The sequence below is a fragment of the Elephantulus edwardii genome, unplaced genomic scaffold, assembly GCF_000299155.1.
Source record: "Elephantulus edwardii isolate Elephantulus edwardi_28Jun2011 unplaced genomic scaffold, EleEdw1.0 scaffold00374, whole genome shotgun sequence".
NCBI lineage: Eukaryota > Metazoa > Chordata > Mammalia > Macroscelidea > Macroscelididae > Elephantulus > Elephantulus edwardii.
This window is the reverse complement of record NW_006400124.1, coordinates 151,118-166,926: the sequence shown is the minus strand read 5'-3', so window position 1 is coordinate 166,926 and position 15,809 is coordinate 151,118. Positions and strand designations below refer to the sequence as shown.

Sequence of the window (15,809 nt, the reverse complement as noted above, 5' to 3'; positions counted from 1 at the left end):
GACAAAGAGAATACAGAGCTGGAATTAAGAAAAACAATACCCTTCACAATAGCTAATTACAAGATTAAATACTTGGGAGTAAATTAAACCAGAAGCACAAAAAATCTAATCAAAGAAAAGAAACAAAAAGAGACCTTGTGAAGTGTAAGAATATCCCTTGCGCATGGATAGGAAGACTCAATATTGTGAAAATGGCAATACTACCAAAAGCAATTTACACATTTAATGCACTCCCAATAGAAATACCAATCCCATTCTTCAAGGAGATGGAAAAGGCAATCTCCAGTTTCATTTGGAATGGAAAGAAGGCCCGAATAAGGAAAGCATTCCTTAAAAATAGAAGAAAGGTAGGAAGTATCTCACTCCCTGATTTCAAATCCTACTACACTGCCATAGTGGTAATGACAGCATGGTACTGATACAATGACAAACACAGGGACCAATGGAATTGTATTGAGAAGCCGGAGATCAGCACATCTATCTATGGTCAACTGATTTTTTTTTTGTTTTTTTATTGTTGTTATTATTATTATTAATTTCAGGTCAACTGATTTTTGACAAGGAGATGAGATCAGTTAAGTGGGGAAACGACAGCCTTTTTAACAAATGGTGTGGGCAAAATTGGGAAAGTATCTGCAAAAGACTCATGCACACATCTCACTCCATATACAAAAACCAACTCAAGGTGGGTCATGGACCTAGGACTAAACCAGGAACTATAAACTTCATTGAAGAAAAGCTAGGAACAATGCTAGAAGTCCTAATGCACAAAATAAACAGTCTTCCAAGTATCCTGGAAAACCTACAACCAGGAGAAGATAAAATAGATGAATGGGATCTTCTAAGAAACAAATCCCTGTGCACATCCAAAACCTTCTTCACCAGGGTAAAAAGGGAAGTCAGAGACTGGGGAAAAGTATTTGGTAATGACAAATCAGATAAGGGACTTATATACAGAATTTATAAAATTATTGAGCACCACAACAAGATAAAGGTAAATAATACAATAGAAAAATAGGCACAAGATATGAACAGAGAACTTCACCGAAGAAGACATGTAGATGGCTAACAAGCACATTGAAGAAATGTTCAAAATCCTTAGCTCTAAGATAGATGCAAATGAAAAGAACTATGAGATATCATCTCACCCCAGTCAGAATACCAAAATTTAACAGAACAGCAAGCAACAAATGCTGGTGAGATTTTGGAGAAACTGGAACCCTTATTCACTGTTGGTGGGAGTGTAAAATGGTGCAACCACTGTGGAAGGCGGTTTGGCACGTTCTCAAAAAGTTGCAAACAGAGATACCGTTTGATCAAGCAATTGCACTACTGGGAATATACCGCAAAGAGACCATAACTGACATCGAAGCAGATATATGCACACCCATGCTTATCGCAGCTTTGTATACAAGAGCAAGGAGTTGGAAACAACCTAAGTGCCCATCAACAAATGAATGGGTAGAGAAGTTGTGGTATATTCACACAATGGAATACTATGCTGCATTGAAAAGCAAGGCACTCATGCAATATTATTCAAAATGGGTGACCCTGGAGGACATTAGGCTGAGTGAAGTATCTCAGTCACAAAAGGACAAATACTTCATTGTGCCACTATTGTAAAACAGGACTGACATCAGGGTTTGTGGGAGACTGAGAATGATGGGCTCAATAATGTATGCTGCATTGAAACAGATGAGGGAGAACACTGTTTAAAGGGGATATGGAATTAGGTATTTTTGTCACGACAGGAGTCTAGAGCGAAGGCTACATGGTGGAGTGGACTGGGGGAGGTTTTGTAAAACAATGAAGGAATTTTTGTTTTACTTTTACAAGATGATGATAGTGTATTACAGGGAAGGGTTGGGTGGGGAGAAAAGTGCAGCAATGAATGAATGGAACTCCAAAGTCTCTGTAAATTTTTACTGAAATTAATAATAAATTTAAAAACCTAAATGGAAAAAGGTCTAGTATTAGACTGGAGATGATTGTACAACCTGATGAATGGAAGTAATATCCTGAATTGTATGCTACAAAAGGGTAATTTTTGGGGAAAGAGGAGACTCATTATCCTTATGGGCTGCCAGGGTAGGGGTCAGGTGTGAAGGAGGGAGTGAAGCTGACCACAGCTTTAAAAAAATTACAATTTAAAATGTAATTTGCTTTTAAAAGGACAACCCACTACCAAACTGCTGCCTACTCTGTGTGATCTGCTATTTCCTCTCCTGTTCCTTGCCACCTCTTTGACGACTAGAAGCTCCAGGAAGACAGAGCTGGGGTGGTTTCTATCTTAGTTCTGTTTCTGGCCTCTGGGACAGCACTGAAGGTGCAGTGGGTGAATAATACATATTTGTTGGTTGAATGAATGTCTTCTGCTTGTCCCTCAGTCAAACCTGACCCTCCGGTGATCATGCATGTGAGCCAGGTCCCTGAGAATCATCTGCAGGTGCAGTGGAATGCCCCTGGGTCTTGGCCCCTCCCAGAATCATATAGACTCAAATACCAGCTTCGCTACAAGGGCTGCAAAGCTGAGCACTTCCTGCAGGTGAGGAGCATGAAAGAGAGGGCAGAAAGGGGCCTAGAGTGGTACCAGGTATGGCCACCCCGGTAGATGGGACACTACATGCACACTGGTAAGGGTCAGCAGGGCTGTGCATACTTTGGGGTGAATGGTGTGTAATATAAAGAAGTCAACAATTATACCCCCAGAAGTCCACCCACGAGATGAAAACTCCCCTCCACACATCTGTGTTCCCTTCAGCTCTCTTTGCACGAGCCAGGAGTAGAACCTGAGCAGGGTCCATCGGCAGGTGGTCTGTCTGCAAAGAAGCATGAAACCTGCCTTGTTGTGATTGCTGGTTCCACCGCATCGGTGTTGACTCTTGATGACCCATGTGTGCCTATCGGTGCCGCCCTCACCTGGGTCGCTGTGCTTAAACCCAATGGCCAGTCATGGTGTCGTCCACTTCATTGCAGATCTTTCGATTTCTCGAGTTACTATCTGGGATTGGTTCTGACACCGGCCCCATCCAGGTCTGCGCCCTTTTCACAATCTTCTCTGCGTCCCCGTCCTGGCAGTCACCCGGTCGACCCATCTCTCTGAGCGACTCCTCTCTCATTGACTGACATTATTTCACAATCATGAAGTCTTCCTCCAGGGCCTGACCCCTCCAGATAACATCCACAGAATAATTCTCCTCCCAGGAGTGTGCTCAGAATAACCAAAGGACTAAGACACACACACCTGTGTGTTCAGAAGAGCACAGTGGCTGACAGGTGGAAACTACCTGCTGTCCATTTAGTGGAGAGTGGTTTTACACAGCACACTCCATTTAAACAGAGAATTGCTGTTAATGAAGTCCTGATATATGCTGGGGCTTGACACATGATGTCAAGTGAAAACAGCCAGACACAGAAGACGGATGCCATGCTGTAAAAATCCCTTTATGTGAAATAGCCAGAGTAGGTAAACCCATAAAGAGAGAAAATAGATTATAGTGATAGAGCACAAGAATGTTTCTTTGAGGCCTACGATGTGCCAGACACAAGCTATGGGATTTCAACTAACCCCTATGCATGTGAAAGCTGGATCATGAATAAGGAAGACAAAAGCATTGACACCTTTAAACTGGAGTGCTATTGAAGAATACCGAATACACCGTTATAGTGACCAAAGCATGAAAACATCTGTCTCGAGGGAAGAACGACTCCAATTTTCCTTAGAAGAAAGGATGTTGAGATATCATCACACACTCTTGGGACATGGTATCAGGAAGGGTCGTTCCCTGGAGAAGTCCATCGAGCATGAAATGCAGGGGGTCAGCAAAAAAGAGGAAGACCCTCATTGACATGGATTGACAGCGTGGGTGTAGCAATGGGCTCAAGTACAGCTGAGATGTGAGGGTGAAGGTGGACATTGGTGGGTGAATAGGTGAGGTTGGGAGGGGCCCAAGTGGTGTGTGTGTGTGTGTGTGTGTGTGTGTGTGTGTGTGTGTGTAATGCTGGTTGGAATGAAGCCAGATCTCATAGAGGGGAGGACAGAGGGTTGCCTCATGCTCTGTTGTTCAAGTCACCCATCCCCTCTCTTTTCTCAGGTGGGCCCCATTGAACACACCAACTTAACGATCGAGTTGATGCACCTAAAGGGCAATTACTGCATCCAGGTCAATGCTCAGGATCTCTTGGGCCATGGGGAGCCAAGTGAATGGAGTCCTTCCACTGTTTACTTCATCTCTCCAGGCAAGTAGTGGTGTCCTTCTCCCAGCACCCCCACAAAGGTGCTCAAGGGACCATGCTGTCCTCTTCAAGTCCCTGATGTTGCTGCTGTGTTGCTGGGCTACCTTAGACCAGTGACTTTAATCTTTCTGCACTTGATCTTAGCCAAAAGGCCGAGAAGCGATTAATCTTTCTGAGACTCAGTTTTGTCATCTGTGAAACGGGGATGTTCTTTGCCTTAGTCCCACAGCGGTGAACAGTGAAATGTGATGTGAGAGTCTTCATCGCTTTTTTAAACATAGTAGGAGTGTTCATGTCTGAGGCAATAGCAGGTTCTTGATCTGAACTCACTGCTCCAGAAGAAGGTGGAGCAGCTCCCCTGCCTGGGTTTCTCTCTATCTTCTGACCCAAGAGAAGCTCTGCTTCAGTTCACTAGAACAAAAGGCCTGTGAAAGCTGCCTCCTCTGCCAGACAACTTCTGCAGCTAGGATAGCCCCAAGTGCTAAAGGCAGTAGATGGATTAGTTGTGAGGAGACGCAAGTTGGAGTGTGGAGACCTGATTGTGAAACCCAGAAGCTTTGGTTTTCCCTGTGAGAAGAAACTCCAGCTTTCTTGCTCTCGTCTGCTTGAGCTTAAGGGGTCCCACGTGATCCAACAAAAGACCAGTGGCTCTCCGAAAAGTACCTCACTCAAGTTCTGCATTGCTCCTGGCAGGGTCATCAGCATCAGGACCAGAGTTCTGAGCATGGCCCAGGTCTGAGGCACCGGGACCAGAGTTCTCAGCATGACCCGGGTCTGAGGCATCGTGATCAGAGTTCTCAGTATGGCCCAGGTCTGAGGCATCGGGACCAGAGTTCTCAGAATGGCCCAGGCCATGTTACCAGCAGGAGCAGAGGGCCATCAGTGTAAGGACTGGAGTGCTGGTCTCAGACTTTGATTTTCTCTCACTCAAATTTCAGCTGTCCTGCTCACTCCTAGCTGTTCAGTGGGTTGTGAAGGGATGAGGTGTGTACAGGTTGGTCCCAGAAGGTCCCAGAGGGTCACTATGTGTTGCAGTAAGTTGTTGGGTCCTGGTGGGATGCTGGTTCCCTATGGGTCACAGTTTCCAGTGTGTCAGGGTTCCCAGCTCAGTTCACTCTTTCTTGAAGGTGGTGTAAATTTAGTTTTTTCCCTAATTAATTGCCATCCATGTGTTGTGTGATTCCTAGATATAATTTTGCATGTGTAAAAACATAGATCGAAAATGGAAAAGATTCTGCAGGGGCTTTTTGTTTACTCAAGTTGCTAAGACACCAGGGCTCCTTCTTCGCCTGGTCCAGTGGTTACCCACTGAGGTCCCGTCAATATCACCTCTGTCTGCTCTCTCATAGTCATGGTTGGCCAACTTTTCTCCTGTCCTCTGGTCTTGCTAACTCTCTTGTTATTAACTTCTAGTGTTATATCATTGTAGTCTGAGAAGGTGCTTTGTATTATTTCTATCGTTGGTTTTTTTTTAATTTTTTAATGGTTTCCTTGTTACCTAAAATTTGATTTGTTCTGGAGAGTATTCCATGCGCATTGGTGAATAAGGTATAATTAGCTTTTGCTTTTTTATTTCATTCATTACCCAGTATATTTCTGTGAGGTTGAGTTGATCTATGGTGTGGTTTAATTCTTATGCATCTTTGCTGAGTTCTTTCTGGTAAGTCTATCTTAAGAGTGGTTTATTGAAGTCTCCTACTGTTGTCTATTACTCCTTTCAGACGACCAGGCACCACAGCACTTTCATGGCCTTGTACCAGAGTCACCTGCTCAACGTGATCCAGGCAAGTCTAACAAGAGTGAGTTCACTACCTGCTCCTTGACAAGATGCCTATCCGGCTTTAGGCCAGCCCCTGCACCTAGCTGGGCCTCAGTCTCCACATCTGTATCTGGAAACTCTGATCTTGTCAGAGTTCCTCTGCCTGTTGTAAACTTTTAGTGTTCATCCTCTGGGTGGGCTGGCCAGTTCAAGGCTGTGGAAGAAGAAGAATGGGGGTTTGGGCAGGACTTCCCAGACCTCTACTCCCCATAACTCCAGGGCCAGATGGCTAAAGACTTTCTGTGAATCCTCAATCAGATTCTGCAAATGCAGAGGTTCCAAGCACAGGGCTGCTGAAGCCGGCAGTTGGTTGCTACTCCTCAGAGGCCTCTCTTCCAACATTGCCTCCCCATGACTCTGCAAATCTGAGTGCACCAGGTCCACTCAGGCACTGAGCGTGTACACTGCCCTTTCAAACCTGGGGGTACTTGGAACCCCTTCCTGAATATCTTCACCTGACTGCACCCCTACCCCATCCGCACCTGAGTAGGAATCTTTGGCCATCCAATTTCCCCTCCACTGTCAGCAAACACCAACCCAGGACTGAAACATCACTGTGCTCACGGCCAGAAAGGAAAGCATGTGGCCCAGCTACTGGGTACCCTTGTGGACAGGGGGAGTGTGTGCATGCAAGACAGGGCCTGGAGTGGGGTAAGCGAGGGATTACAAATTTATAAAAAAGGGAGACTAAACCACTTGCTGTAGCTCATATTACATCTGTGTACATCAGAGTAGAACCAGGCTCATAAGATTTTCAATGAATGGTTTCGTGCACGTAGGTGGCCAGGCTTTCTTCCATGGCACTTGGGCACACTTGAGTGTTTCCTATTTGGCTAACAGCAGTGTGGGGTGGGCTGTCAGTTAAAACTCTGTCCTTCTCTGGGCACCATGCAGACAGGGCCTGGTCCCGTGGGGTCAGCGGTGACCTGATCTTTGCAACAGCTTCCCTTGAGCCGATAGCGCCCCCATATGTGTGAGAACGGAACTGATCTCCGTTGGGTTTTCAGTGGCTCAGAGTTTTCAGAAGTGGATTCCCAGGCCTGTCTTCAGAGGCACCTCTAATGAGCACAATCCACCCTGGAAAGGTTTAAAGGGACACGCAAAACTCGGTCATGTAGATAAAAGTATGTTGGACTTCTTGTTGTTGATTGCCTTCAAGTCGAGCACGACTCATAGTGAGCATATGAACAAAAGGCTTGAAGCCCATTTACAACTATTGAGAGTTTTCAAAGTCCATAAAGATTCCAGATGTATGTTATTTAGGAAGTGGATGCCACTCCTGCTTCCATGATGAAGCATATTATCAGTAAATTAGTTAGAAAATTGAGATGATGTGGGGAGAAAATAAGCAATGGTGAACAAAATATGAGCATTTTCCAGAAACACAGTGTCAAGAATTGTTACCTTTTGCTTCCCCTCACGTGAGTTTCCCATCAAGAAGGCAGGATGGAAGGACTGGACATGATGGGAATCATAAGCCACAGGCTCTGTTCCTGACCTCGACCCCAATACTGTGGACATTCCAGCCCTTCCCCACCACCCACCGGCCCAATGGAGGGGCTGTAAAAAGGCTGCAGGACCCTCAGCACTATTTAAAGGGAGTCAGTTCCCAGCCTAGTGCTGGGTGGTATCAGACCCTGCATGTTCCAGAGAGAGGCCTGGCCAGCGAGTCTCAAATTAACCCCTCTCGGCACCAGGAAGCACTAGCATGGTCCCCAAGCTTCTGACCTTGATCCTCTGGGCCAGCTGCATGTCCTGCAGTGGAAGTGAAGGTGCAAATGGGCCCTGTGGTGGTTAAGGAAAGGGGTCCCCCAGGCAGGGCTTGACCAACGAGCTTGCCATTGACCCTTAGATCAGGTCTAACATACGGAGTGGTATAGGGTAGACTAATTCACAGAATGTACGAATATTGGGCCAGGGTCACTTTCCTCAACTTACAGATGGGAAAAGGCATAGATAGGGGCATGACAGACACAAACATGTAGAATGCCAGAGGGGAAGGTGAAATATGGGGTGAGGAGACCTGCTGACCTGAAGCTTGCAGTTTCCCTCCTCCAGCTGCTCCATGGGGAAATGAGGCTGTTTTCTCCCCATTAACAACAGCAGCCTGGGGCTGTCACCACAGATGCAGATGTGGATACAAAAAAGAGGGGGGAGCCCCCCAGGAGATGTGGCCAGGTGGTCCATTCAATTGCTGCGCAAAAGATGGAAAACGAATCCATCCATTGGCCCCACAGGAGAAAGGCCTGGCCATCTGCTCCCACTTGGTGCCCAGGAGTCAAATCTGACTCACAGTGATCCACCTATGAATGCTGATCCGAGGCCAACCCTGGGCCGTCCTCCTCAATCTAGATCCTCTGTGATGGGGTTCCCTCCGCCACAGGGGACGGCTGTGGCTTAGTTGATAACAAGCTGCCCTGCCAACCCAAAGGCACACAGTTCAAATCCAACAACTGCTCTGCCAAAGAAAGATGTACCGTCAACTCCCTTGTGATTTCCTGCCTATAAAACCCTACTGGAGGATGTGCTATGGGTCAATTCTGAATTGTCAATACTAAGATGACAGCGTGTGGGGGGCACTGGATTCTACGACCAAGGTTCACTCCATAGCCAGGGTACGCTGATTTAGTCATGATTTCACTGTAGGCACTCATTTTAAAATAGAAACTGTCATGTGCCTGAACACTAAACAGGCACTATCAAGATACACCCACCTGTGTCCCTGCGAACTGCATGCCTGCAACTCTGTTTCCCTCTGTGGCTCCCGAATCTCAGTTTAGCCATTCAGAAAATGGGCTGACAACTCCTGCCTTCGTGGGATGTAGGGCTTCTGATGGCATAGTGTTTCATCAGTTGTGTTCCTAAGGTCAGCAGTTCTGATCCTCCAGCTGATCCTCAGGAGAAAGATGGGCAGTGTCTTCCTGTAAAGATTTATAACCTCGGAAGTGTAGTGGAGGGGGGTAATGTCAGCAGAACGTTGAGGGCAGTGGGATTGGAGATGGTAAGCTGAGTCAGAGCTGCTGTCCTGTTGCTGGTGAAGTGGCACTGACCCATAGTGACCCTGCTCTCAGCAGAACAACGCCCTTCCCTTTCTACTCCATCCTCAAGTCCACCACTGGTCTATCTCTGTGTCTACTGTGGTGGCTTGTGTGTTTCTGTGATGCTGGAAGCTGTGCCACCGACACAAATATCAGGGGGTCACCCATGGCAGGCAGGTTTCAGTACCTTCCAGATCAAGAGAGACTAAGAGAAAAGGCCTGGCTCTCATAACTGAAATACTGTTGATGCTACATGTTGTCCAGTTGTGTCCAACTCATGGTGTCCCCAAGAACAACTGACTGAAACTTGCTCTAACTTGCATGTGATTAAGCATTACTGAGCTGAATGACCTATAGCTGACCTTCTAGAGGAAGAGATTGCCAATCTTTTTCTCAAGGTACAGCAGGTTGACTCAAATCGCACGACTTTGTCTTGGCAGCACAGTTCCTATAGATGAAAAATTGTATGGCTGTGTTTCTTTCCTCACCTATGGTGATTAGATAATGGCTGATTTTTAGGCATTGGCTGGACGCATGCAAGGCTGGGCTCACAGCACAGCTCTGAAAGTCTCAGGATGAACCCATATGTGGGCATGGACTAGTAACTTGACATTTGCCGTAAGTTGCTAACAGACAAAGGAAAGAGGGAGGGGGCTCAGAGATGCTGATGTGGGCGTTTCTTAAGGTTTGACTTACTCAGAGGCAAAGCCCTGGGCAGTGGCAGGCAAACTTGAGTCTCAGTAGTTGTGATGTTAGCCTCAAACACAGTTGGATTTTTTTTTCTTAGCTATTACAGTTAGCCTCCGCTGGTCTCCAGCTACCTTAACTGTAGACACTGGTCTTGGAAATCACAAACAGCTGTGGGACTTGGATAAGAGAGAGTGCTTTCCACATTGGATGGCAAGTTCTGAGAAGAGCAAGCATTGTGGCAGCAACTCTTGAAGGACACTAAAGCAAGATCATAGTGAGAGTGAGACCCTAATTGTGAAGAACCTGTGGCATTGCTATGGGAGAAATGGTGATGGTATAAGCAGAAAATAACTGACATAAAGGCCCCAGTTAAAGGTTTTTGCTATTCTTGACAGAAGCTTGATGGAGAAGCTGACTTATAATTGGTCTAAGGCAAACCTTGCTGGATGATTTGTATTTAACTGTTGAACTGAAACCAGATCCAGAACTAACAGAGGCATTATGCCTTGGATCTTAGGCTGAAATCTGAAGTAGCATTGGGTGATATACTTTGCCACCCCTATTCTCTGACTTACTTCCCTAATATACTGCCTTATCAGTGCCACAGATGTGAGTCTGTGAGACAGCAATGACACACAAAATTCTTGTTGCTGCAGTGGCTGTAGAAACCTGAGAGGCTGAACTAGGGGCCCCTTACCTGCTTTCTGCTCTGCTGCTGGGAGGGGCTGTGTTCTTCTCACTTGCTCTGGTTCGTACAGAGAGACGTTCATGTCCCTCTGCCACCGTGGCTCATTTCCCCTCAATCAAGGCCATACTGTTTGCAAATACTTACTATGTGTCAGAAAGCTGGACAATCACTAGGGATGATGAGTGGGGAACTGATGCCTTTAGCTCTGATGCTGTAGAAAAGAGTTGAATTTACTATGGACTGCTAGGAGAAGAAACAGGTTTGTCAAAAGAGGGTGAAAGCAAGGCTGCTCCTTGGAGGTAATGATTCTGAAGCTTTTTCTGACATATTTGAACATGTTGCAAGGAGGGACCAGTCCTTGGACAGTGACACCATGCTTCACAGTGTAGAGGGACAGTGCCAGAGATGAAGACCCTTGATTTGGTGGATGGATTTTTGTAACTGGGATAGTTGGTATATGAGTGTCAGAGACAGTAAGATTTGCACACGATAAAGCAGGTTTTAGGGCTTTTATACATAGGGTTGCTATGAGTCGCAGGCCACTCGATGGCCCATAACAACAACAGACAATGATATATGACAGTGACTCAGACATGGATGTAAGCAACCAGCAAGGAGGAAAGTAACCACGCTCAGCTTTGCTTTGCAAAAAGCCTATTCCCAACTGTCTCACCCTCATGCCCCTTCCTTTCTCCCAGCAGATCCGAGCCTTCAGGTGCAGTGTCGAGCTTCCAGGTACCCAGTCAGCATAGATTGCTCCTGGACACAGTCCCCAGCTCCAGAGGCCAACATGTCCAACAACTTTATCACCACATACAGGTCAGAGAGTCACAGAGTAGAACAGTCTTCCTGGAGATCCCACAGTGTAGAGAGCAGGCTGGGTTCCAGTATCCCTAGAGGTGCCTTAGTAATTGCTAAAAGCCTGTGGATAAATTTAAACTGCGGAAAATTAGATGAAATGAGGTTACACCCAGAGGCACTCGCTGTATCAAAAGTGTTCCATACCCATGCCTGGGTGGTGCCTCCTCCCCTGCCCAAAGAAAACAACGGGAATATTGCAGGACATTCTACCTGATAGCGATGAGGTAATTCTAAGAACATTCCAAGGTCTGAAATCTAAGGAGTCACAGTAATGTACAGACCAGGATGTCCTTGTTTCCGTTTCCAGAGTCTGGGAATCTTAGGGCTCTGGACTATTGGAATTCCACAGGTGTGGGGTAGACATTCCAGAATCCCTTAGAATCTGAACACTGAAGCATATCCCTGGGGAGGTCCAGTGCCTGCACAGCCACACGGCAGCGCTAGAGCAGGACACAGTGCCTTTTCCCTGTTCCCTGGCAACTGCAGACCACCAGCCCCTCACAGTGCCCATCTCCTGCAGGGTCGGAATGGAAGACAGCAAGCCCTGCAACCAGTCGATACCTGGCTCCCTCAGTTGTAGCATCTCAGATTTCATGAATTTCTCCAAGTTGCCTCATGTGCTCAATGTCACGGCCATCCACCCCACGGGCATCAGCACCAACCTCCTGACCTTTGTGCCTGATGATATCAGTGAGTGGGGGCATCTGGGGTGGGGGTGGAGGATACCGGGGGGGTTCTTACTCCTCTCTCCTCTGTGAACCTGTCCTCCAAACCTGTCCTCTATAATGTATGCAGATTGTACCAACTTTGTCCCCAATCCTCCTCCACTTGATTCAGACCTGGTCTCACAGCCCCCACAAGCTTTCTCTAAATGGAAGCCAGAGGGCGCCCGTGAGCGTGGGAATTCATCCCAAGTCTCTTGGCCAACAGCCCTCCAGGGATCCACCTTCCTTGGGTAAAACCACAAGTCTTCTCCATGTGCAGGGAACCCAGCACACTCTGCCCCGCTCCCTCCCTGCCCTCCTCTCCTCTTCTCTCCCCTTTTCTCTCCACTCCAGACACCAGGGATTCCTCCCTCTCCCCCTAACTCGCCCAGACCATTAGTGCAGCAGGTAATTTGCAGAGGTTGTTCCCGCTGCATGCTTTCCCGCAGAGAAAGTCTGGCTTCCTCTGAACTTGCTGTAGGTATCTGCACATATGCCACCTCCTCCGTGAGGTCTTCCCTGTGCACCATGATAAAACTTGCAAACCCTCATCCACTGCTGGAGGGAAAGTAAGATGATGCAACAGCTTTAGGGAAGAGTCGGCAGTTCCTCAGACGGCTAAGCACAGACTTCTATACAACACTGAAGGAGTCCTGGAGGCACAACGGTACAAGAACGTGGTTCCTATCGCAATGGTTAATGGTTCAAACCCACAAGCAGCTTCCCGGGATAAAGGGTCTCTAATTTAGATCCTCAGTTGTCGTTATTTGCTGTTGAGTCAGCTTTAATGCAGAGACCCCATGTACGACTGAGCAACACTGTGGCTGGTCCTGAGCCAGCACCCCAGCTGCCACTTCCTTCACCCCATGTCACAGTCATCTGTCATTCATTCCAACCCACCTCACTAAGGACTTTCCTTTTTGCTCCCTCGTTGTTGTGTCAAGGTTAGTGTCCTTTCCCAGGGACTGGCCCTTGCTGATTACACGCCCAAAGTCTGTGAGATGAAGTCTCCTGCCATCTTTGCTCTAAGGCACACCCTGACTTCACTTCCTCCAAGACAGATCTGTCTGTTCCGTCTGGCAGTCCATGGTGTATTCAATATTCTTCAACAATCTCCCAAATCAAAGGCATCAATTTCCCTTCATCTTCCTTATTATCTGACTCTCTCATGCATATGAGGTGGTTAAAAATACACTGGTGTCAAGTATGTGCACCTTAGTCTGTGAGGTGGCATCCTTGCTTGACCTTGGGAACCCTAAGTTTCAGTTCTCCTCATTCCTAAAGGGTAACTGTCAGTCAGAATTGCCTCACTGGAGGTGGTAATAGAACACTTAAACAGGGTCACACATAAGTATGTACCTGAGTGTTCATAACAACGTTACTCCTAAAACCCAAAATGTAGAAGCAACATGAATGTCGATCATTAGATGATAGAGGAACACGATGCATCCCAGCTGCCCCAAGGACCCTTACTCAGTCATCCAGAGGATGAAAACTCTTCAAAACGGAGGAGGAGGAGGCATAGATGCAGCTGGTCACAAAACCCATGTGTCATAAGAGTCCATTTGCTCATACCGTCCTGACCAGGAAAACCCATAGAGTGATTAGCGGCTGCCTGGGGCTTAGGGCAATGGAGAGTGGCGAGTGGCTGCTGGTGGGTCTGCATTTCCAATAGTGCTGATGAAAATGATCTAGAATTAGACTGGAGATGATTGTACACCCTGATGAATGGAAGGAATATCCTGAATTGCACACTACAAAAGGGTAAATTTGAAGGGTGGGGGGAATCACTATCCCTATGGGCTGCCTATGGAGGGCAAGTGACAGTGTGAGTGAAGCTGGGTCACAGCTTTAAAAACATTTCAGTTTAAAATGAAATTTGATTTTAAAATGACAACCCACTCCAAAACGGCTGCCTACTCTGTGTGATCTCCTATTTCGTCTCCTGTTCCTTATCACCTCTTTGATGACTAGAAGTTCCAGGAAGACAGAGCTGGGGTGGTTTGTATCTTAGTTCTTCTTCTGGCCTCTGGGACAGCATGGGACATGCACTGGGTGATTAACACATACTTGTTGGTTGAATAAATGAATGAATGAATGAATGAATGAACGAATGAACAAATGCCTTCTGCTTGTCCATCAGTCAAACCCGACCCTCCGGTGATCATGCATGTGAGCCAGGTCTCTGAGAATCATCTGCAGGTGCAGTGGAATGCCCCTGGGTCTTGGCCCCTCCCAGGTGTCTATGGACTCAAATACCAGCTTCGCTACAAGCGCTGCAAAGCTGAGCACTTCCTGCAGGTGAGGAGCACACAAGGGAGAGGAGAAAGGGGCCTAGAGTGGTACCGGGTATGGCCACCCCGCTAGATGGGACATCACATGCAAACTGGGCAGGGTCAGCAGGGCTTGTGAACACCTTGGGGTGAAAAGTGTGTAATGTAAAGGAAGTCAGCAATTACACACCCAGCAGTCCACCCACGAGATGAAAACCCACCTCCAAACATCAGTGTCCAATGCAGCTCTCTTTGCGAGAGCCAGGAGTAGAACCCGTCCAGGGTCCATCAGCAGGTGGTCTGTCTGAAAAAAAGCATGAAGTCCGAATTGTTGTGATTGTTGGTTCCACCCCATCGGCGTTGACTCTTGATGACCCGTTTGTGCCTTCCCGTGCTGCCCTCACCTGGGTCGCTGTGCTTGAACCCAATGGCCAATCACGGTGTCGTCCACTTCATTGCAGATCTTTCTATTTCTCGTGTTACTCTCTGGGGTTGGTTCTGACACCAGCCCCATCCAGGTCTGCGCCCTCTTCACAATCTGCTCTGCGTCCCCATCCTGGCAGTCACCTGGTCGACCCATCTCTCTGAGCTACTCCTCTCTCACTCACTGACCATTATTCAGCAATCATGAAGTCTTCCTGCAGGTCCTGGCCCCTCCCAATACCATCCTCAGAATAATTCTCCTCCCAGGAGTGTACTCAGAATAACCGAAGGACTCAGACACACGCACATGCCTATTCAGAAGAGCAGGAGACACGGTGGCTAACAGGTGGAAACAGCCTGCTGTCCGTTCACTGGAGAGTGGTTTTACACAGCGCACGCCATTTATATAAAGGATTGCTATTTGGCCATAAAGAGAAATGAGGTCCTGATATATGCTGGGGCCTGAGACATGATGCCAAGTGAAAACAGCCAGAGGCAGAAGATGGATGGCATGCTCTAAAAATCCCTTTATGTGAAATATCTAGGGTAGGTAAAACCATAAAGAGAGAAAACAGATTATAGTGATAGAGCACAAGAATGTTTCTTTGAGGCCTATGATGTGCCGGACACAAGCCATGGGATTTCAACTAACAGCGATGCATGTGAAAGCTGGATCATGAATAAGGAAGACAAAAGCACTTACATCTTTAAACTGGAGCGCTGTTGAAGAATATTGAATACACTGTTATAGTGACCAAAGCATGAAAACATCTGTCTCAAGGGAAGAGCGGGTTGGATTTTCCTTAGAAGAAAGGATGGTGAGATATCATCACACACACTTGGGGCATGGTATCAGGAAGGGCCGTTCCCTGGAGAAGTCCATCGTGCGTGAAAAGCAGAGGGTCAGCAAAAAAGAGGACGACTTTCATTGACATAGATTGAGACGGTGGGTGCAACAATGGACTTAGTACAGCTGAGATGTGCAGGTGAAGGCAGACACTGGAGGGCGAATAGTTAGGTTGGGAGGGACCCAAGTGGAGTGTGTGTGTGTGTGTGTGTGTGTGTGTGTGTGTGTGT

General features: G+C 47.1%; 1 protein-coding gene across 1 annotated transcript in view; it reads left to right on the top strand.

Moving 5' to 3' along the window:
* The window catches only part of LOC102860495, a 69,259-nt gene that overhangs the window by 17,753 nt on the left and 35,697 nt on the right, over positions 1–15,809 (top strand). The window contains exons 6-10 of the mRNA XM_006902157.1: positions 2,484–2,545; positions 4,095–4,200; positions 11,173–11,290; positions 11,853–12,022; positions 14,180–14,337. Coding sequence (XP_006902219.1) covers positions 2,484–2,545; positions 4,095–4,200; positions 11,173–11,290; positions 11,853–12,022; positions 14,180–14,337 — 614 coding nt within the window. The remainder of the gene's footprint in view (positions 1–2,483; positions 2,546–4,094; positions 4,201–11,172; positions 11,291–11,852; positions 12,023–14,179; positions 14,338–15,809) is intronic.